Source organism: Haliotis cracherodii, unplaced genomic scaffold (assembly GCF_022045235.1).
Source record: "Haliotis cracherodii isolate W230 unplaced genomic scaffold, xgHalCrac1.p SCAF_10, whole genome shotgun sequence".
In the NCBI taxonomy this organism is placed as follows: Eukaryota; Metazoa; Mollusca; class Gastropoda; order Lepetellida; family Haliotidae; genus Haliotis; species Haliotis cracherodii.
Genome location: NW_027266265.1, coordinates 57441027 through 57464961, shown reverse-complemented (window position 1 = coordinate 57464961; position 23935 = coordinate 57441027). Strand labels below are relative to the sequence as shown.

Sequence of the window (23935 nt, the reverse complement as noted above, 5' to 3'; positions counted from 1 at the left end):
ACAGCCTCCATGGTGGAGTGGATAGAACACCAGCCCCGAGAACTGATAGGATGGTGGTTCAATTCCGGCCTTTTGTTATACCAAAAGACATTAAAATATGGTGTTACCATGGGTGGGGCTTGGCATTATGGGTATAAAACAAAAGTCTGTATACTGTGTCTGAGTGGGGTATCCAAGTTAAACTGTGGCATGGCACTCTTAAAGCTCTGCACGCTAATGTCAAACCTATTCGACAGAGGTGTCACTTCCATTAGTGACGAGTAGAAGCACAGACACACACACACATGGGCTTAGCTATGTGAGTGCAATAATGTTAAGTGACTGAGTGAGAATGGTTTTACACCACTTTTAGCAATATTCCAGCAGTATCACGGCGAGGGACACCAGAAATGGGCTTAACACTTTGTACCCATTGCGGAAATTGAACCCGGGCCTTCAGCATGACGAACGAACACTTTAACCACTAGGCTACCCCACCACCCCACAATAATGTAAACATGACAATAAACCCTGTTTCCCAGCTTCACTGACTGAACATCCGATGTTCCTCTCAAATCTCGAGTCCTCTCCTGTATCAGCATAAACTCATCTTCCCGGAGGCAAGAGAGTTAACTGACTCGTGGAATCTGGACTTTTAAAGTCAGTTAACTCTCTTGCCTCAGGAAGATGGCGTAAACTTGGGACATGATGCTTGTTATTAATGCTGTATATTTAATAACAAATTGTCAACAATATACACCTATTTCTCATCACAAATAAATGTTCATTTGTGTCATTCATTAAAACAGACACTGTTTGTGTGTTAGAAAAGCATTCTTCATACATCTATTTGAAAGAAATATAACACACAAGTTGATATTGAAAAACACTTTATTGTAACATTGGAAGACAGCAGATTATCTCCCCTGACACACTAGGTCTCAAGCTCCTCACAGCGATAGTACGTTCCCGGAGCTCTCTATACTATCGCTGCCACCAGTCAAAACTCCCCACTGTGAATAGGTGGCCCCAACTATGCTTGGAGTTGAACTCGTAACCGAATGACCGTTATGTTTACAAACAAGTGACGACTGTCGTGACGCCGAATACACTTATCGCTGCTAAATTACTTTCTTCGTTTGTCAATTTGAATTTCTGTTTCATTAAAACTATCGTGTTATTGATATAGTAAGAATGTAAGGGAGAAGTTGGTTGATTTTCCGTTAGTCTGCAATCTCGAACCAATCTGTTTATCAAAACAACAAAGTAAATTCATCTGGAAAACATGGTCAGTCGTAAACTTTTTCAAATTGAAATATGATGGCATTCCCAAAGACATAAACAAAAGTATAAACGTTACTACATATGGGGTTGGAGGGCAAATTTCAAGATTCTTGAAATGGCCGCGCCCACACTGGTGGCAGCGATGTTACCGAGAGTGTAACGAAGGTGTCACGCGCTGGGAAGGAGCTTGACTAGGTCTGAGCAAGGGCTAACAGATTCAACAATACCAAAGAAGACACCAAGATGAAACCCGCACAGAAAACAGGGCTGTCACTGGATGTGATACTATGACCACAATGTGCGTAAAGTGATACATCCTACATGATTTCAATTTTTTTTAAACTAGACAACTATTGGAATCGGATGAGTGATGCGTGTGCTAGTAAAGTAGACACAATTCTTGGATAATAATTTGCTTTACTGTGATGGCGACTCGGTATAGACCCTTGACAACGGTATATGCATCTATACTGAAACGTTGCCTCTATACCGAAACGTTGCCATTACAGTAAAATAACAAAGTTTTTATCCAGATATTGTGTCTATTTTGTCATCCGTCAACTTCTAAGAAAACAGTTCATGTGCTCGTATGTGAACATTATACCCCCAGGGTGTGGAGGATGAACAGACTCCAGTGTGTGAGTGAGTGAGATGGGTTTGTTGCCAGGGTTCAGTCATAGTGTGTCAACCCTGGTGAGAACACACAGTGCGGCCCAATTCCCCTTTCTGGAAATAGCTATGAGAGCTGGTATGGTGCTGACAAACCAACGACCGTAATCAAGGTGATCCCGGGATTCAAACCTACTACAAGCATATAGTGGTATTTTTGTCACGTAGTCACAGAACTGACCCCCACTGATACCACCCCACTGATGCTTGATGTATGAAGTGACGAGCCCCAAGATGGCCGTATACAACTGTCTTGTTATCTACATTTCTGATGAAGGTGGCTTAACACAGACTCATTAGACCATGGACTCTCTGGCTGACTCTCTGAATGTGAGTTTGTTAATGTCCACAGTGAAAAGGCCACAATTTGGAAAAAGCAAGTGCATGTATAAGGAATTTTGAAAAAATATTTTGGAAATGGTTTCAGAATAATTAGAAGCTTCTCTGGTCATAGTTAAATTATAATAGCAAGTCAAAATCAGAAAATAATATTATCAGTGTTTTAAGGATCTTTATTTCTTGATACAAAATAAACACAGCATACCATGACAATCTTTCCCTGAAACACATCATCACCAATGAAAATTATGATTTATTAAAGAAAAAAATTAATTTTGAGATGGCATGATACATAAAGATAAAAAACCCAAACATAAGTAGAAACAATCTTTGATTGCACTCAAAGCACATAACACGGTGCATCGCTGGCCGCTCTTCATGAAACAAGACTAGGGTGTGTAAACCACGTGGTTCACTATCATCCAGTGCTGTATACAAATAGATACAAATATAGAAACAGGACTTCTGATAAAATAAATATGAAAATAACAAAATATATAAGAATGTTCATCACTGAGATCCTGTGATGGAGGCTCCAGAACAATCAGCTGACTGGGCAACTGTCTACATCAGGGCTGGTATTCATAAAAGAACTTCCGTTTGAAACAAAAATGAGTGTGTTCTTTTATGGATACTGACCCAGGTTTGGCAGTCAAAATAGTCGCAATCACATTAATACTAATCATAAAATGTTTGACTCGGACAATAAAGTTTGAGGCTAATATGGTCTCATTTTCTAATCGCTTTGTTCACAGACTTATCTGTAAAAACTAGGATCAGTGCAAAATTATATTTAAAACCAATGATCTTACCAACTTCTTCCTAATTTTAATATAACATTTGATCTTTGTTTAAACACCAGCATAGCAAAAACTGCATATGTTCGTACCACAGGTGACGAAGGAGTTATTTGAATGACAAGGGATAAAATAGATGCCCTATCAAATTGCACTGTGGTCTTCCGATTGAAACAAGTGGCAATATTAACAGTCCTTGACTGTTGTTGATTTCAAGCTTGTGAGAGAGAAATTCTGAGTTAGAAATAAGATCAAGGAGGGGACAATGGCTGGAGAGTACTGTAAATCTTGAAATTAACGCTAGCGTGAATTAAATGCGGAAAATGCAAGGGGTCTTTGATTAACTTTGCATTTATGTCTTCCAAATGACTATCAACAATAAGACAGCCTCACTGCACACTTTGGATAGCGGAAATACCAACTTGAATACAAACACGACGGGTTACTGAGCAGCAGTTGTAACAAGTATATAACAATGTCATTCAAAGAACAGGAATTACACAATGGGTGACCGGTGAGTTATCACTGCTGGGGTCAAGAGTTCTACCCACTCGTGTCAAGCTTGTTGACCACCATCTTCCCGAGTCAGGGGAGTTAACTGACTTTAAAAGTCCAGTTTCCACACTTGCCGAACTAGGCTGGAATTCCTGGGCTCGATCGTTGCGCCACCAGTGGCTATTACCAGTTATGTCCCTTCTAAGCCTCTCCTATGGACCAAGCACATTCCACCTTGCATTTGCTTCACACAAAATGGTGGCGCTCAGTCAGGACGACCTGCTCGATAATCAAAATCTATATTGTGATAAAACGGGTCTTACATCGCGAAATGCATCAAATCACGTGAGCACCTTGATTAGAAACATGAAAAGATTTGGAAAATATCTGCTGACAACGAGTTGGCGGTGCACATGCTTTGCAAATCCTGCAATCGATCGAAATCTGCACAACAGTTTACAAACAGGATTTTGATTTCGGTGCGCGATTTTGATTGGACTATGCATAGACTCGTTAGTCCAGACAAAATGTGACTCCATAATCCCAGCCTAGTTCGGCAAGGGTGGAAACTGGACTTTTATAGTCAGTTTACTCTCTTGCCTCGGGAAGATGGTTGACACCTTCTCCGCACACCAATCAGTGAACTGTTGGTTCAATTATTTTTATTGCCTTGGAACTTCCTCAATGCCAGCCAACAGAGTAAACATATAAACTGGGTGTTGCTTTTAGGAAAACACTGTTTATTATTTCTACGGAAGTGATCTACTCAGTGCTATTAAGCGGTGCTGTTGGATCATGTTGATTGGATAAAGGTAAGGACATGTATCATTTCACTGGGGATGGGGTCGGGGCAGTAGCATTGATATTGAGTTGCATTTTTGGCTAGGAGATACATTAATTTCCAGATTTCTAGTATCTAAGTCGACCAGCCAGAAACCTGGAGAGAGCTGTGATCACTGCATATCTTCTACTGTGGGAGCAATAAGCCAAAGTGACTCAGTTTGCAGAAGTTTACAACTCTGGCGACACTCGTGAAGATCTGGTTGTTTTGTCTTCAGCAACCCATGCTTGTCATAAGAGGCGATGAAAGGGATGGGGTGGTCAGGCTCACTGACTTGGTTGATGCAAGTCATTGTATCCCCATCGCATAGATTGACGCTCATGATGTCAATCACTGGATTGTCCAGATTGGTTCAGACTTGATTTTTTACAGACTGCCTTGATATAGCTGGAATATTGCTGAGTTTGGCGTTAAACAATAAATAAACGACTCTGGTCAATCCCACAAGCTAGGTACAATTCTGGGCCAAAATCAGAAAACACAAGCCCATAATCAGCAGATCCTGGTATGGCTAGGGGACAAAACCCTGCAGACACTTGCAGCACTTTACACCACTGGGTCCCCTGTGCTCAACAGAGGACGTGGAGAGATAAAAATGATTTCCCAAAAATTGATTTCACATCAACAGAATCCTGCAGTGGAAGATTGTAAGCCCTGAGATAGTTCTCCATGTCTAGAACCTGTTTTACAGAATATGCATATCAGTGACTAGTCCTCATAATACTACTAGCCCGGGCATTATTTTGACAACACAATTAGCCTGGGTGGTATTTTGGTGACATATTAGCCCGGGTGGTATTTGGATAACACAGATAGTCTGGGTGTTATTTTGATGACACAGTTAGCCTGGGTGGTATTTGGACAACACTTAGCCCGAGCGGTATTTTGACGACACAGTTAGCCCGGGTGGTATTTTGACGACACAGTTAGCCCGGGTGGTATTTTGACGACACAGTTACCCCGGGTGGTATTTTGGCGACACAGTTAGCCCGGGTGGTATTTCTGCTGGAGGAATGAGAGGCGACAACAGGTGAGTATATGAGATATTCCCATCAGCAACATCAGGAAGATGATCATCGTCATGACGATCACATAGTGACTGATGCTTGTGCCGATCTCTAGCCAGCTGCCGTAGTCACGCACCAGGAAGAAGAAGTGCTGGAAGAGAACAGGGTGTAGCATCTTAATTCCCGTGTCAGTATATCGGGGAGATTGTGTTACATCACGATGGAGGAGCAAAGTAGTTTAGGCTTTTGAGTTTAATTCTCTACATGAGTAACATTAGCCAATTTCTTGGAGCCCCGTTTTTATAGTTGGGAATATCTACATGTGATTAGAGAGACATGACCATGATTTGTTGAACTGAATATTTGTTAATCTGAACATTTGTTAATCTGAACATTTGTTAATCTGGACATTTGTTAAAAGGAACAATTGTTAAAAGGAACAATTTCACTTGGTACGGTACTATCTGAAATAACAAGGATTTACTGTACATCCACATTTTCCGGAGATTTTCCGGTCTTAAATATTGTTAATCATAAGCGTCTTCTCTCACAACCTGGTGCTATAGTTACATATCTTTGTTCTCCAACTCAAAATATTCACATCAATGAAAAGATGAAGATGCAAATGTGAAGAGACGGAGGTACAGCCCAACTCACCAGCCCCATGTAGTCGGACATGAGCATGACCAGGAGGAACAAGGCCCTCACCGGGATCCTGGTGACAACGTGGACCGCCTGGAACGCACACGTCACCAGCAGGAAGGGGATCACATTCTGCACACACAACACAGACAGCATTCACTGACAGGAGGACTAGGGGGAACCTTTCACAATGTTCATCAATATATAGCTATATGTACCTATATATACTCACCGCCAAAAGAGACTTGAACCATAGAGACATATAGAGAATTATGGACATTGAGAAGAGATGTTTACAAAATGTGTACCACTTAATGACAAAACTAAAAATCAGTCAAGTGTTACCACAGTGTCTTTATTCTTATCACTATATGCTGTACGTGACTTTCAAACTTTTTACGCTAATCCTGCACAAGACAACTGTTGCATACCGAGTCATGGATCTATGACGTCACATGTGATGCGTTCATGAGCCACGGTTCACACATCATAACAGTATGTTCGTTTGTGCATCGAACCAATCTGATGTCTCTTGAATATGAGTAATTCTTCCTATATTAAACAGCATGTCAGTGAGTATACATGTATGTGTATTAATATATATCTCTATGTACCTATATACACGTGCAGTAAACTTTGTTATACATGTATATGATGTATGTATACTTACAACAAACTAATGTTATAACAAACTAAAATTAGTGGTCTCCTTGAGTTTGTTATAACCATAGTTTACTGTATAAGTATCGATGTATATCTGTATGTACCCATATAAAGCAATATGTATCTTGATGTATCTATATGTATCTAGTGGTTAAAGCGTTAACTCGCCATGCTGAAAACCCAGGTTCGATTACTGACAATTGCGCGGATCGATGCTCATGATATTAATCACTGGATTGTCTGGTCCAGACTCAATAATTTACAGAGCGCTGTAATATAGCTGGCACAACAAACCAACCCGACAGGAGTACAATGTGTGAAGCCCATTTCTGGTGTCCACTGCCATGATATTGCTGGAATAGTACTCAAAGCACCATATAACCAAACTCATTATATATATAGTAGCACCTGTCAGGAAACTAGCCACACAACGGGTATAGTCAGGGTGCTTCTGCCCTTCACACATTTCCCAACACAACAATAGTTCTGCACACCTTGTATGGTTGGTTTGTTGTTTAACGCCGCACTCAGCAATATTCCAGCTATATGACAGAGGTCTGTAAATAATCGACACAATCCAGTAATTAATATCAACCAAGTCAGCGAGCCGGACAACCCGATCCCGTTAGTTTCCTCTTACAACAAGCATAGTCACCTTTTATGGCAAGCGTGAGTTGCTGAAGACCTATTCTACCCCGGATCTTCACCAGTCGCACCCTGTATGGTAATGGGTGCAGTATGTTCACCAGTCGCACCCTGTATGGTAATGGGTGCAGTATGTTCACCAGTCGCACCCTGTATGGTAATGGGTCGCACCCTGTATAGTGTAGGGTGCAATATGTTCACGGGTCGCACCCTGTATGGTAATGGGTGCAGTATGTTCACGAGTCGCACCCTGTATGGTATAGGTGCAGTATGTTCACGGGTCGCACCCTGTATGGTAATGGGTGCAGTATGTTCACCAGTCGCACCCTGTATGGTAATGGGTGCAGTATGTTCACGGGTCGCACCCTGTATGGTAATCTTTGCAGTATGTTCACGGGTCACACCCTGTATGGTAATGGGTGCAGTATGTTCATGGGTCGCACCCTGTATGGTAATGGGTGCAGTATGTTCACGGGTCGCACCCTGTATGGTAATGGGTGCAGTATGTTCACGGGTCACACCCTGTATGGTAATGGGTGCAGTATGTTCATGGGTCGCACCCTGTATGGTAATGGGTGCAGTATGTTCATGGGTCGCACCCTGTATGGTAATGGGTGCAGTATGTTCACCAGTCGCATCCTGTATGGTAATGGGTGCAGTATGTTCACGGGTCGCACCCTGTATGGTAATGGGTGCAGTATGTTCACGGGTCGCACCCTGTATGGTAATGGGTGCAGTATGTTCATGGGTCGCACCCTGTATGGTAATGGGTGCAGTATGTTCACGGGTCGCACCCTGTATGGTATAGGTGCAGTATGTTCACGGGTCGCACCCTATATGGTATAGGTGCAGTATGTTCACGGGTCACACCCTGTATGGTATAGGTGCAGTATCTTACAGGTCGCACCCTGTATGGTAATGGGTGCAGTATGTTCACGGATCGCACCCTGTATGGTAATGGGTGCAGTATGTTCACGGGTCGCACCCTGTATGGTATAGGTGCAGTATGTTCACGGGTCGCACCCTGTATGGTAATGGGTGCAGTATGTTCACGGGTCGCACCCTGTATGGTAATGGGTGCAGTATGTTCATGGGTCGCACCCTGTATGGTAATGGGTGCAGTATGTTCACGGGTCGCACCCTGTATGGTATAGGTGCAGTATGTTCACGGGTCGCACCCTATATGGTATAGGTGCAGTATGTTCACGGGTCACACCCTGTATGGTATAGGTGCAGTATCTTACAGGTCGCACCCTGTATGGTAATGGGTGCAGTATGTTCACGGATCGCACCCTGTATGGTAATGGGTGCAGTATGTTCACGGGTCGCACCCTGTATGGTATAGGTGCAGTATGTTCACGGGTCGCACCCTGTATGGTAATGGGTGCAGTATGTTCACGGGTCGCACCCTGTATGGTAATGGGTGCAGTATGTTCACGGGTCGCACCCTGTATGGTATAGGTGCAGTATGTTCACGGGTCGCACCCTGTATGGTAATGGGTGCAGTATCTTACGGGTCGCACCCTGTATGGTAATGGGTGCAGTATGTTCACCAGTCGCACCCTGTATGGTAATGGGTGCAGTATGTTCACGGGTCGCACCCTGTATGGTAATGGGTGCAGTATGTTCACGGGTCGCACCCTGTATGGTAATGGGTGCAGTATGTTCACGGGACGCACCCTGTATGGTAATGGGTGCAGTATGTTCACCAGTCGCACCCTGTATGGTAATGGGTGCAGTATGTTCACGGGTCGCACCCTGTATAGTGTAGGGTGCAGTATGTTCACGGGTCGCACCCTGTATGGTAATGGGTGCAGTATGTTCACGGGTCGCACCCTGTATGGTATAGGTGCAGTATGTTCACGGGACGCACCCTGTATGGTAATGGGTGCAGTATGTTCACGGGACGCACCCTGTATGGTAATGGGTGCAGTATGTTCACGGGACGCACCCTGTATGGTAATGGGTGCAGTATGTTCACGGGTCGCACCCTGTATGGTAATGGGTGCAGTATGTTCACGGGTCGCACCTTGTATGGTAATGGGTGCAGTATGTTCAGGGGTCGCACCCTGTATGGTAATGGGTGCAGTATGTTCACGGGTCGCACCCTGTATGGTAATGGGTGCAGTATCTTACGGGTCGCACCCTGTATGGTAATGGGTGCAGGGATGCAGATTGTGTGACCCACCTTCAGCAGCATGAGGGCTCCCATCACAAAGGGGTTGAAGATGGTCAGGAAACAGTACACGGAGGCAGGATCAAAACTGGAACATCACAGGAAAGTTTATTCAATTCTCTTTCACAATGTCAGACAAGCTGTAATTTTTTTCAATTCAGTGGTTTATTGTATGAAAGGTCAATTGCCCATATACAAGTGAGTTACATAGACATACAGTTATATTAACAAATATTCTAGTATACGGAGTATCAAGACATCAACTGCCCAATAGTAAAGGTATCCTAAGGACTAGTAGAAATTGGCCCATTTTTAGGGTTTTGCTATATGTTATCATTATAAGGACTAGTGGACACAAACTGTCAGTTTCTAACCAAGCAAATGACTTTTTGGACTTGGGAACATATGTATTTTAAATGTATACGTTGAAAAGGCCACTCCTTGTATGCATGTAAGTCAGGGAGTGTGGCTTTATGCCACTTCTAGCAATATTCCAGCAAAATTACGGCTGACGAGAGTCAGAAACTGGATAGAAACTGGTGAGCTCCTGCTACAGATAAAACCTACCTGTTAATGCTTGCTATATTTCCTGTGCCAAAGAATGCCGTCAGTGTGAGGAAGACCTGCCCGGGGTCAAGGAACATTGATGTTTGTTTGTTGTTGTTTAACGCCGCACTCAGCAACATTTATACAGCTATATGACAGCGATTTGTAAACAATCATGTCGGCACCAGACAATCCAGTGATTGATAATATGAGCATCGATCCACGCCATTGGGATACAATGACATGCATCAACCAAGTCAGAGAGCCTGACCACCCAATCCCGTTAGTCGCCTCTTACAACAAGCATAGTCACCTTTTATGGCAAGCATGGGTTGCTGAAGACCTATTCTACCCCGGATCTTCACGGGTCAGGAACATTGGCAAAAAAGTGACGAAACAGTGCCCAGTCACCAATATCCAGCCATTATGCACCAGTCTGTCTGTAGCTAGCTGAGGCTGCACAAGGCAGACGTGTGACTGACAGCATGGACTACCGTGCATGGTATTTAATATGAAGACAAGTCATCTCGCCCAAACATCAAAGTCATTGTCAGTTGGCATCAGTTCTGGCCACTGCATCACAATGACACATCAGCCTGCATAAAATTAGTGTGGGACCTCTGGTGATACAAGTCATACTATCCACACTCCGCAACCATCAACACCTCATCCTGATTTCAGTCACTTCATCCTCAACGTCTTACTCCAAACCCACCCCATCATCTACGACCCCATCATCTACGCAGTCTACCATGTCTGACTGGTCTGCTTCACCGACCCACTACTGGTAACAGGTTGAATAGATCTACTGTGAGCCAACAGCTGATCGGTGGCAAGGATACAAAGTAGAATGCTCGTCTGAGGTCGGCCAGCTGCAGCCATCTTGAATCGGGCGAGGTGTCGCGGTGAGACTTGAGGTAGTTGTTGGCAGTGAAGTCAGTGTGGGACAACAACTGTAAACACAAGTCATCAGAATGCTGCAGTTGCTTGTTTATTTGCTTCAGTTGTTTGTTTGTTGTTTAATTTTGCACTCTGCAATATTCCAGCTACATGAGGGCACTCTGTGAATAATTGAATCTGGACGAGACAATCTAGTGATCTACATCATGAGCATGGATCTATGCAATTTGGATACGATGACATGCATTAACCAAGTCGGCGAGCCTAACCATTGATAGTTATCTCTTACCACAAGCATGGAGCGCTGAAGACCAACTGTAATTGGATATTAATAGTAAAATAATATGCAATGCTATTTATTTCAAATATATAAAGTTAGTCACATGAAAAGCAACACCAGGGAACTTGTCCTGCAACCCCAAACACTTTGTTCGCCCAATCCTCCCCATGTGAGCCCCACCCTATCCATGTGAGCCCACCCTCTCCATGTGAGCCCCACCCTCCCCATGTGAGCCCCATCCTCCCCATGTGAGCCCCACCCTCTCCATGTGAGCCCTACCCTCCCCACCCTTCCCATGTGAGCCCTACACTCCCCACCCTATCCATGTGAGCCCCACCCTCTCCATGTGAGCCCTACACTCCCCATGTGAGCCCTACACTCCCCATGTGAGCCCTACACTCCCCATGTGAGCCCTACACTCCCCACCCTATCCATGTGAGCCCACCCTCTCCATGTGAGCCCTACACTCCCCATGTGAGCCCCATCCTCCCCATGTGAGCCCCACCCTCCCCATGTGAGCCCCATCCTCCCCATGTGAGCCCCACCCTCTCCATGTGAGCCCTACCCTCCCCACCCTTCCCATGTGAGCCCTACCCTCCCCACACTCCCCATGTGAGCCCCACCCTCCCCATGTGAGCCCCATCCTCCCCATGTGAGCCCCACCCTCTCCATGTGAGCCCTACCCTCCCCACCCTTCCCATGTGAGCCCCACACTCCCCACCCTTCCCATGTGAGCCCTACCCTCCCCACCCTCCCCATGTGAGCCCTACCCTCCCCACCCTCCCCATGTGAGCCCCACACTCCCCATGTGAGCCCCACACTCCCCACACTCCCTATGTGAGCCCCACTCTCCCCACCCTTCCCATGTGAGCCCCACACTCCCCACCCTCCCCATGTGAGCCCTACCCTCCCCACCCTCCCCATGTGAGCCCCACACTCCCCACCCTTCCCATGTGAGCCCTACACTCCCCACCCTTCCCATGTGAGCCCCACACTCCCCATGTGAGCCCCACACTCCCCATGTGAGCCCTACACTCCCCATGTGAGCCCTACACTCCCCATGTGAGCCCTACACTCCCCACCCTATCCATGTGAGCCCCACCCTCTCCATGTGAGCCCTACACTCCCCATGTGAGCCCTACACTCCCCATGTGAGCCCTACACTCCCCATGTGAGCCCTACACTCCCCACCCTATCCATGTGAGCCCCACCCTCTCCATGTGAGCCCTACACTCCCCATGTGAGCCCTACACTCCCCATGTGAGCCCTACACTCCCCATGTGAGCCCTACACTCCCCACCCTATCCATGTGAGCCCACCCTCTCCATGTGAGCCCTACACTCCCCATGTGAGCCCCATCCTCCCCATGTGAGCCCCACCCTCCCCATGTGAGCCCCATCCTCCCCATGTGAGCCCCACCCTCTCCATGTGAGCCCTACCCTCCCCACCCTTCCCATGTGAGCCCCACACTCCCCACCCTTCCCATGTGAGCCCTACCCTCCCCACCCTCCCCATGTGAGCCCTACCCTCCCTACCCTCCCCATGTGAGCCCCACACTCCCCATGTGAGCCCCACACTCCCCACACTCCCTATGTGAGCCCCACTCTCCCCACCCTCCCCATGTGAGCCCTACACTCCCCACCCTCCCCATGTGAGCCCCACACTCCCCATGTGAGCCCTACCCTCCCCACCCTCCCCATGTGAGCCCCATCCTCCCCATGTGAGCCCCACCCTCCCCATGTGAGCCCCATCCTCCCCATGTGAGCCCCACCCTCTCCATGTGAGCCCTACCCTCCCCACCCTTCCCATGTGAGCCCTACCCTCCCCACACTCCCCATGTGAGCCCCACCCTCCCCATGTGAGCCCCATCCTCCCCATGTGAGCCCCACCCTCTCCATGTGAGCCCTACCCTCCCCACCCTTCCCATGTGAGCCCCACACTCCCCACCCTTCCCATGTGAGCCCTACCCTCCCCACCCTCCCCATGTGAGCCCTACCCTCCCCACCCTCCCCATGTGAGCCCCACACTCCCCATGTGAGCCCCACACTCCCCACACTCCCTATGTGAGCCCCACTCTCCCCACCCTTCCCATGTGAGCCCCACACTCCCCACCCTCCCCATGTGAGCCCTACCCTCCCCACCCTCCCCATGTGAGCCCCACACTCCCCATGTGAGCCCCACACTCCCCACACTCCCTATGTGAGCCCCACACTCCCCATGTGAGCCCCACACTCCCCATGTGAGCCCTACCCTCCCCACCCTCCCCATGTGAGCCCTACCCTCCCCACCCTCCCCATGTGAGCCCCACGCTCCCCATGTGAGCCCCACACTCCCCACACTCCCTATGTGAGCCCCACTCTCCCCACCCTCCCCATGTGAGCCCTACACTCCCCACCCTCCCCATGTGAGCCCCACACTCCCCATGTGAGCCCTACCCTCCCCACCCTCCCCATGTGAGCCCTACACTCCCCACACTCCCTATGTGAGCCCCACTCTCCCCATGTGAGCCCCACACTCCCCATGTGAGCCCTACACTCCCCACACTCCCTATGTGAGCCCCACTCTCCCCACCCTCCCCATGTGAGCCCTACACTCCCCACCCTCCCCATGTGAGCCCTACGCTCCCCAGCCTCCCCATGTGAGCCCCACACTCCCCATGTGAGCCCCACCCTCTCCATGTGAGTCCCACGCTCCCCATGTGAGCCCTACACTCCCCATGTGAGCCCTACTCTCCCCATGTGAGCCCTACACTCCCCAGCCTCCCCATGTGAGCCCCACTCTCCCCATGTGAGCCCTACACTCCCCATGTGAGCCCTACACTCCCCATGTGAGCCCTACCCTCCCCACCCTCCCCATGTGAGCCCTACACTCCCCACCCTCCCCATGTGAGCCCTACACTCCCCAGCCTCCCCATGTGAGCCCCACTCTCCCCATGTGAGCCCTACACTCCCCATGTGAGCCCTACACTCCCCATGTGAGCCCTACCCTCCCCACCCTCCCCATGTGAGCCCTACACTCCCCACCCTCCCCATGTGAGCCCTACACTCCCCATCCTCTCCATATGAGCCCCACCATCTCCATGTGAGCCCCACCCTCTTCATGTGACAGCACCCTCCCCATGTGAGCCCCACCATCTCCATGTGAGCCCCACCATCTCCATGTGAGCCCCACCCTCTCCATGTGAGCCCCACCCTCTCCATGTGACCCCACCCTCCCCATGTGAGCCCTACACTCCCCATCCTCTCCATGTGACCCCACCCTCCCCATGTGAGCCCCACCCTCTCCATGTGAGCCCCACCCACATGGAGCTGTCTTTACTCACCTTCCTGGTGCGCTCCTCCGCCAGGTCGTGCTCCATGTGGAGCCAGAAGTACAGGAGACTGAGGAGCACCAACAGGAACATGCTCTCGTAGCTGACCAAGGTCAAGGACAAGTCATGTCATGGAACAAAGGCTAGATTGAATGACTGCTTCGGGTGAGTGAGTGAGTGAGTGAGTTGGTTTTATGCCGCTTTCAGCAATATTCCAGCACATCACGGCAGGGGACATCAGAAGCTGTACCCACGTGGGGAATCCCCCGCCTTCAGCATCACAATGTTCACCAGTCAGCTTCACCATCTTACAATTATATCGCAAGGTGACAGCTCAATTTGGTGACAGACAGCATGGTCATGCAGGAGCCAGAACACGCAGACTGAATGAATGTAATTTTCCGCCACAGTCAGCAATATTTCAGCTGTATCAGAGGCCCTGATAGCACCAGTAACTACCTACACCATGCACCAGGTTCCAGATGATAACACCAGTTCAGTCGTCTCAGAGTGACCATCAAACCTGCTTGGGTCTTCTGCCCTGAATGTCTAGCAAGGTGACCATGCCAAGACAACATCAGATATCTCAATTAACATTGTGCCCACTTCCTGTTGTCTAATGGCAGGTCAGGGTTTTTCCTGAGCCTGAGCTCCGACTTCTCACAAGGAAAACAAAAAATTGGACCTGACACCAATGAAAGATGGCTAAGCTCAATGAGGGCCTAGAAAACAACTCGCCACAAACGTTTCTCAGAACTGTCAGGGTTATCATGAATGTCAAGTGAACATTTTTGTAACATATTCATTTTGTAACAGTTCAAATTTTCATTATTCAACAGACGAGTTATCTTTCCTTGCCTAGACATTACCACCACAGCTACAACTTGAATTAGCCGTCTGCCTCAACAGAACAACGATTCGACGTCATCTACAGCCTTATCGCAGTCGACCAGCGGGACGGGGTGAGTGCCCCCTGCCCAAGGATACGTGATGCTCATGAGGATGTAGGGGCCAATGAAGGTCAGTCCCACGCTGGCCAGTCTCTCCGGGAGGTTCGTGCTGGTCAGTAGCGGCCATATCGGACTCAATCCTGAAACAATCAGACAATGGTATCCAACACATGATGCTACAAACTACTCGTCGATGTAACCATTGTTCAGCTTCTACACAACCACTCCTTGAACCATGTCAGGCAAACCAGTCATGCATCTCACAAACCACACACTGCAATAATCTCATTCTTCATTTAGTTGTTCGATCATCGCCATGTGCTGAAATAATGCTAATGCGACATAATTTGTCTTAATGGTTCTTTAAAGTCTATGTTTTGTGTTAAGGTTCTTGTTTGTTCCTTAATGCCGCACAGGAAATAGCCCAGGTCTATATTGTGTTTACTTTGTCATCCGTAAACTTCTAATCAGTGAGTGTTATGGTTTTACGCCGCTTTTAGCAATATTCCAGCAATATCACGGCGGGGGACACCAGAAATGGGCTTCACACATTTTACCCATGTCAGGAATCGAACCCGGGTCTTCGGCGTGACAAGCGAACACTTTAACCACTAGGCTACCCTACCGCCCCCGTCAACTTCTAAGTAATGCCTATAAAACAATTTGACGGTGACACTTTAAAGGATGCTGGGGCCTATCTAATAATCCCAAGAAGGTTATTTATCATCAATGTTGGTACAAAATATTCCACTATCCTGTTTCTGAATGTGAACAATATGATGAATGGAATCCCTCCAGCTTTCACCCTCATATTTCTGTATTAGTGAGTGAGTGAGTAAGTTGGGTTTAACGCCGCTTCCAGTCATATCACAGCGTGTCAGCTTAATGTGGGAGGAAAGCCCGAAGTGATGCGGGTCTCAGACGTTTACCACTTTGGTGAAACCCACGAGCACGGGTATGGTGCTGACAAACCTAGAAACATTATCGGGGCGAACTGGAATTCAAATCCACAATCATAGGTTTCTGGCGTACCCAAGGGACGCAACTCTGCACAGCGAATCGCAGCGCCATAGAGGACTGGGACACCCATGCCCCCATTTCTGTATTAACACTATCTGGTCACATGGAGGACATCTGTGATGTCAGCACCCACCTAGCATGGCCCAGCTGATGAGGTGGTTGTATGTGGGGACCCCATTACGCTGCCTGATACCGTCTGAGGTCGTCTTCACCAGTCCCACGGCCGCAAGGATCATTACAAGCTGAAACAACACGAACTTCCTTCAATGTTCTCAAGTCAAGAAACTAAAAAAAACTATACTTTGACTCTTCTAATAAATATATATACTGTCATCTTTGAACTTAACATATTCCAGGGAATAATAATCTTTGCTATACCCTGTTCCTAAAACAAACGTATTAACTACCCGGTAATACCATGGTGATGTTGGCTTGGCTATGGTAAACTGTTAATCCTTAGCCTATCAGATTTCTCTTTTAAAGGTAGATACTGCTTTCCTGACAATAGAATTTCACTTGTTTGTTTATTAGTTTCAAAATACCAATCTTTTGAACATGACTCACGACATGAAATTAATAAATAAAATATAGACTTAAAATGTCAATATCTGTTCACCTGACAAAAACAACATAAGAAAAAAATGTTCTATTTCGACAATAAATTCTCTTTGAAATGAGGCACGGAGGTGCAACTCTCCCCAAGAACCCCGAGGTGCAACTCTCCCCCAGAACCCCGAGGTGCAACTCTCCCCCAGAACCCCGAGGTGCAACTCTCCCCTGGAACCCCAAGGTGCAACTCTCTCCTGGAACCCCGAGGGGCAACTCTCCCCCAGAATCCCAAAGGGCATCTCTCCCCTGGAACCCCAAGGTGCAACTCTCCCCCAGAACCCCGAGGTGCAACTCTCCCCCAGAAACCTGAGGTGCAACTCTCCCCTGGAACCCCAAGGTGCAACTCTCCCCTGGAACCCTGATGGGCAACTCTCTCCTGGAACCCCAAGGTGCAACTCTCCCCCAGAACCCCAAGGTGCAACTCTCCCCCAGAACCCCAAGGTGCAACTCTCCCCCAGAACCCCGAGGTGCAACTCTCCCCCAGAAACCTGAGGTGCAACTCTCCCCTGGAACCCCAAGGTGCAACTCTCCCCTGGAACCCTGATGGGCAACTCTCTCCTGGAACCCCAAGGTGCAACTCTCCCCCAGAACCCCAAGGTGCAACTCTCCCCCAGAACCCCGAGGTGCAACTCTCCCCCAGAACCCCGAGGTGCAACTCTCCCCCAGAATCCCAAAGGGCATCTCTCCCCTGGAACCCTGAGGGGCAACTCTCCCCCAGAACCCAGAGGTGCAACTCTCCCCTGGAACCCCGAGGTGCAACTCTCCCCAAGAACCCTCAGGGGCAACTCTCCCCTGGAACCCCGAGGGGCAACTCTCTCCTGGAACCCAGAGGGGCAACTCTCTCCTGGAACCCTGATGGGCAACTCTCTCCTGGACCCCTGATGGGCAACTCTCTCCTGGAACCCCGATGGGCAACTCTCCCCTGGAACCCTGATGGGCAACTCTCTCCTGGAGCCCCAATGGGCAACTCTCTCCTGGAACCTCGAGGGGCAACTCTCCCCGGAACCCTGAGGGGCAACTCTCCCAAAGAACCCCGAAGGGCAACTCTCCACAAGAACCCTGGGGGGCAACTCTCCCCAAGAACCCCGGGGGCAACTCTCTCCTGGAACCCTGAGGGGCAACACTCCCCTGAACCCCGATTGGCAACTCTCCCCTGGAACCCTGTGGGGCAACTCTCCCCCAGAACCCAGAGGTGCAACTCTCCCCTGGAACCCCGAGGTGCAACTCTCCCCAAGAACCCTCAGGGGCAACTCTCCCCCAGAACCCCGAGGGGCAACTCTCTCCTGGAACCCAGAGGGGCAACTCTCTCCTGGAACCCTGATGGGCAACTCTCTCCTGGACCCCTGATGGGCAACTCTCTCCTGGAACCCCGATGGGCAACTCTCCCCTGGAACCCTGATGGGCAACTCTCTCCTGGAGCCCCAATGGGCAACTCTCTCCTGGAACCTCGAGGGGCAACTCTCCCCGGAACCCTGAGGGGCAACTCTCCCAAAGAACCCCGAAGGGCAACTCTCCCCCGGAACCCGGAGGGGCAACTCTCCCCAAGAACCCCGAAGGGCAACTCTCCACAAGAACCCTGGGGGGCAACTCTCCCCAAGAACCCCAGGGGCAACTCTCTCCTGGAACCCTGAGGGGCAACACTCCCCTGAACCCCGATTGGCAACTCTCCCCTGGAACCCTCAGGGGCAACTCTCCCCCAGAACCCCGAGGTGCAACTCTCCCCTGGAACCCCAAGGTGCAACTCTCTCCTGGAACCCCGAGGGGCAACTCTCCCCCAGAATCCCAAAGGGCATCTCTCCCCTGGAACCCCAAGGTGCAACTCTCCCCCAGAACCCCGAGGTGCAACTCTCCCCCAGAAACCTGAGGTGCAACTCTCCCCTGGAACCCCAAGGTGCAACTCTCCCCTGGAACCCTGATGGGCAACTCTCTCCTGGAACCCCAAGGTGCAACTCTCCCCCAGAACCCCAAGGTGCAACTCTCCCCCAGAACCCCGAGGTGCAACTCTCCCCCAGAAACCTGAGGTGCAACTCTCCCCTGGAACCCCAAGGTGCAACTCTCCCCTGGAACCCTGATGGGCAACTCTCTCCTGGAACCCCAAGGTGCAACTCTCCCCCAGAACCCCAAGGTGCAACTCTCCCCCAGAACCCCGAGGTGCAACTCTCCCCCAGAAACCTGAGGTGCAACTCTCCCCCAGAATCCCAAAGGGCATCTCTCCCCTGGAACCCTGAGGGGCAACTCTCCCCCAGAACCCAGAGGTGCAACTCTCCCCTGGAACCCCGAGGTGCAACTCTCCCCAAGAACCCTCAGGGGCAACTCTCCCCTGGAACCCCGAGGGGCAACTCTCTCCTGGAACCCAGAGGGGCAACTCTCTCCTGGAACCCTGATAGGCAACTCTCTCCTGGACCCCTGATGGGCAACTCTCTCCTGGAACCCCGATGGGCAACTCTCCCCTGGAACCCTGATGGGCAACTCTCTCCTGGAGCCCCAATGGGCAACTCTCTCCTGGAACCTCGAGGGGCAACTCTCCCCGGAACCCTGAGGGGCAACTCTCCCAAAGAACCCCGAAGGGCAACTCTCCCCCGGAACCCGGAGGGGCAACTCTCCCCAAGAACCCCGAAGGGCAACTCTCCACAAGAACCCTGGGGGGCAACTCTCCCCAAGAACCCCGGGGGCAACTCTCTCCTGGAACCCTGAGGGGCAACACTCCCCTGAACCCCGATTGGCAACTCTCCCCTGGAACCCTCAGGGGCAACTCTCCCCTGGAGCCCCGATGGGCAACTCTCTCCTGGAACCCTGAGGGGCAACTCTCCCCGGAACCCCGATGGGCAACTCTTCCCTGAAACTCCGATGGGCAACTCTCCGCTGGAACCCTGAGGGACAACTCTTCCCGGAACCCCGATGGCCAACTCTCCCCTGAAACCCTGATGGGCAACTCTCCGCTGGAACCCCGATGGCCAACTCTCCCCTGAAACCCCAATGGGCAACTCTCCGCTGGAACCCCGATGGGCAACTCTCCCCTGGAACCCCGATGGGCAACTCCCCGCTGGAACCCTGATGGGCAACTCTTCCCTGGAACCCCGATGGCCAACTCTCCCCTGAAACCCCGATGGGCAACTCTCCACTGGAACCCCGATGGGCAACTCTCCCAAGAACCCCGATGGCCAACTCTCCCCTGAAACGCCGATGGCCAACTCTCCCCTGAAACCCCGATGGCCAACTCTCCCCTGGAACCCCGATGGCCAACTCTCCCCGGAACCCCGATGGCCAACTCTCCCCTGAAACCCCGATGGGCAATTTTCCCCCGGAACCCCGATGGGCAACTCTCCCTTGGAGCCCCGATGGGCAACTCTCCCCTGGAACCACGATGGGCAACACTCCCCGGAACCACGATGGGCAACTCTCCCGGAACCCCGATGGCCAACTCTCCCCTGGAACCCCGAGGGGCCAGAACCCCCAGGGACAACTCTCCCTGCGGGGCGTACCTGTATGCCCATGATGACACCTGACATTCTGTTGTTGTTCTTGTCCCTGCTGGTCAACACACCCAGTCTGAAACACAAACACCTCATACATTGTCTCTCAAAATAGCAAACACCATTTTCCTGACATTTTATTTCAACACTTTTAAAACTAACCAGAGTAACCACTTTTATTTCACTCTGCTATTTTCATAGGATCATTCAAAAAAGGTCTTAATTCAACCAGTGACATAAAAATAAAATCTGCAAAACATCCCATTGATGAAAGAGGCTGACAGCCTTAGATATTAAACTGTACAAATTATTTTAGCCAACTTACCCTTCATAAGCCAAAGAGGCAAGGTGAAATCGGGCTTGAAGTTGTGTTTATAGCATCAAGCATGCATATGTATATATGTGTGTGTGGCTGCCTGTACAAGACCTGACTAATGCTGGTTCTACAATGCTAGCCCACTGAGATACCATGCTGCAGTCTAACACGAATACACGAATACCCCATTTAGAGACAGTACACCAACTCTAAGCTGACCAGTCCTTGTTTTAGCCCCTTAATCCTGAGGATGAGGCAGGATAACAATAAATACCATCTTTTAACATCTTTTGGTCTGATGTGGCCGGGGATCATACCCAAAATCTTCCAGACACTCTATCCACCAGACCAAGGAGGTGATCTCATAAGCTGAGGAGGTCATTGAGCACCTGTATGGCAGCACCTACCTGTACACCATCACCGCCCCCAGCAGGAAGGCCAGCATCCCCGAGACGAGGCTGCAACACGGGGTTACACAGTACATTAACACATTCGTTACCAAGGAGGAAATATTACTGTCATTTCCATGAATTGTTTTCAAAATATGGGCTGGTCAGAAACAATCTTTTATACATAAAGTTCTTTTTATTCAATATAGTTATTTGTTTGCAACCAGAAAAACCAGTGACTGATATTATGAGCAATGATCTACACTATGAGGTTAAGATGAGAAACTTGGACCACATGTTCCATTTTCTGGAGACATATTCAACTTGGAATCCCTGTTATGCAGTGTTTTTTCAAACTGACTCTATTGTCAAAAGCTTTCAGAATACATGGTCTCTATTATTTGCCCCTCGAATCCCACAATCTACAACATCTGAGAAGCAAAAAGTTTTCGTGCGAACACTCCAAGTATTCACAAACTCAAACAATCGCGAACATTCCAAGTTCCTGACCATAGTTCTCCTGAACATTCCCCATGTTTTGTTTATATAACATGCAGACTGGCAGACTACTACATGTAATAACAAGGTGTACATGCTACTTAAGTGATGTATGTAAACTGGTGCTACTCACACAAGCGTATAGTTGGCGTTCCGGCCCACCACGGGAAGGAGAGGGAACGCTGCCAGCAGTAGGCAGCTTAGCAACCAGCCATACGCCGAAAACTGAAACATTTGACACACATACATATTTTTGTCTAAAATAAAATGATTCAATGGGTGAGGGAACAGTATTTTACACCTCAGATTTGTTTGTTTGTTGTTTAAGGCCGCACTCAGCAATATTCCAGCTATATGGCATCAGTCTGTAAATAATCCAGTCTGGACCAGACAATTCAGTGATTAACATCAGTCCACGCAATAGAAATTACGGCACGCATTGGTTGCTGAAGACCTATTCTGACCCGAATCTTCACGGGTCTCTCAGTCAGAATATGACCAATATGACATCTGTCTGGACACAAACAGGACAAGCACACCAGTGGTTGATAGCATGACCAACTACCCCTGTTGTCTGGATACAATGTCTCACAATCAGCCACACACCCCATGGCAGACATCACCTTATATCAAACATGTACGGCGATGGAACACTGACAGGTGTGTATCTGCAACCATGACGGTATGTCACATATAATTTGGACTGGAATATTAACTAGGGTGGCTAAAAAGATTGAAAATCAGGATTATCATCAATGCGAAGGAATCTTAACCATTATCAATATAACATTGTTGTAATCGATACAAGGGTTGTGATGAATTGAAGTTTAGATTTACCAAAACAGACTTGTTACTGTCATTAATGTCAATTGCCAAAGATGGAAAGCAACCGTTTTTGTTAAATCTCAAATGTCCACAAAGTAATCCCTGCATAAATGTGTCACTGCTCTCCCGGGCATGAAAAATGTTGATTTCTTTTGGGATTTTCTTGCTTATTTGCTTAAAGTTACTTATCCAATACTTATCGATAACTGATCAATATTAATTTGGTGATTATCAATCTCTTTAATCTAAATTGATTGCCCCCCTAACATTTAATCAAACTCACTCACTCACTCAAGTAGCATTGATCACGGTTTCCTTGACAACACTGACCTTGGAAGTGTTGAAGACTCCCGACGTCACAGACCAGAGTGCGATACAGACGAGCCCCACGGATAACAGCTCTCTCTGGAAGAAGCCTTGGACCTGGACAACAGAAGGGTGTCACAAACTACATCACTGGGACTCACTGTCTTCATCAGTCTCACTCACAACCAACTGCTGAAACAATGTACAAGTCATAGGTGTAACATCTACACACTGTATTCCTCACCACTACCTCCAGTCTCTCAACACTGCAGGCATACATATCTCACCCCTACAGATTACACCCTGCAACATCTACACATACATATCTCACCCTACAGATAACACCCTGCAACATCTACACATACATATCTCACCCTACAGATAACACCCTGTAACATCTACACATACATATCTCACCCCTACAGATAACACCCTGTAACATCTACACATATATATCTCACCCCTACAGATAACACCCTGTAACATCTACACATATATATCTCACCCTACAGATAACACCCTGTAACATCTACACATACATATCTCACCCCTACAGATTACACCCTGCAACATCTACACATACATATCTCACCCTACAGATAACACCCTGCAACATCTACACATACATATCTCACCCCTACAGATTACACCCTGTAACATCTACACATACATATCTCACCCCTACAGATAACACCCTGTAACATCTACACATATATATCTCACCCCTACAGATAACACCCTGTAACATCTACACATATATATCTCACCCTACAGATAACACCCTGTAACATCTACACATACATGTCTCACCCCTACAGATAACACCCTGTAACATCTACACACTATATTCCTCACCCTACAGATAACACCCTGTAACATCTACACACTATATTCCTCACCACTGCTGCAGGCATACATTCTCACCCCTACATATAACACCCTGTAACATCTACATACATATCTCACCCTACAGATA

General features: G+C 48.6%; 1 protein-coding gene across 1 annotated transcript in view; it reads right to left on the bottom strand.

Annotated features, from left to right (window-relative positions):
- Positions 1 to 5169: 5169 nt before the first annotated feature.
- Positions 5170 to 23935, bottom strand: part of LOC139454569 (GPI ethanolamine phosphate transferase 1-like) — a 31673-nt gene continuing 12907 nt past the window's right edge. The window contains exons 18-29 of the mRNA XM_071236367.1: positions 22984 to 23076; positions 21962 to 22053; positions 21349 to 21399; positions 20635 to 20701; positions 16677 to 16785; positions 15561 to 15663; positions 14586 to 14676; positions 10926 to 11036; positions 10105 to 10160; positions 9550 to 9625; positions 6069 to 6185; positions 5170 to 5562 (exon numbers count right to left, since the gene is read on the bottom strand). Coding sequence (XP_071092468.1) covers positions 5389 to 5562; positions 6069 to 6185; positions 9550 to 9625; positions 10105 to 10160; positions 10926 to 11036; positions 14586 to 14676; positions 15561 to 15663; positions 16677 to 16785; positions 20635 to 20701; positions 21349 to 21399; positions 21962 to 22053; positions 22984 to 23076 — 1140 coding nt within the window. The 3' untranslated portion in view covers positions 5170 to 5388. The remainder of the gene's footprint in view (positions 5563 to 6068; positions 6186 to 9549; positions 9626 to 10104; positions 10161 to 10925; positions 11037 to 14585; positions 14677 to 15560; positions 15664 to 16676; positions 16786 to 20634; positions 20702 to 21348; positions 21400 to 21961; positions 22054 to 22983; positions 23077 to 23935) is intronic.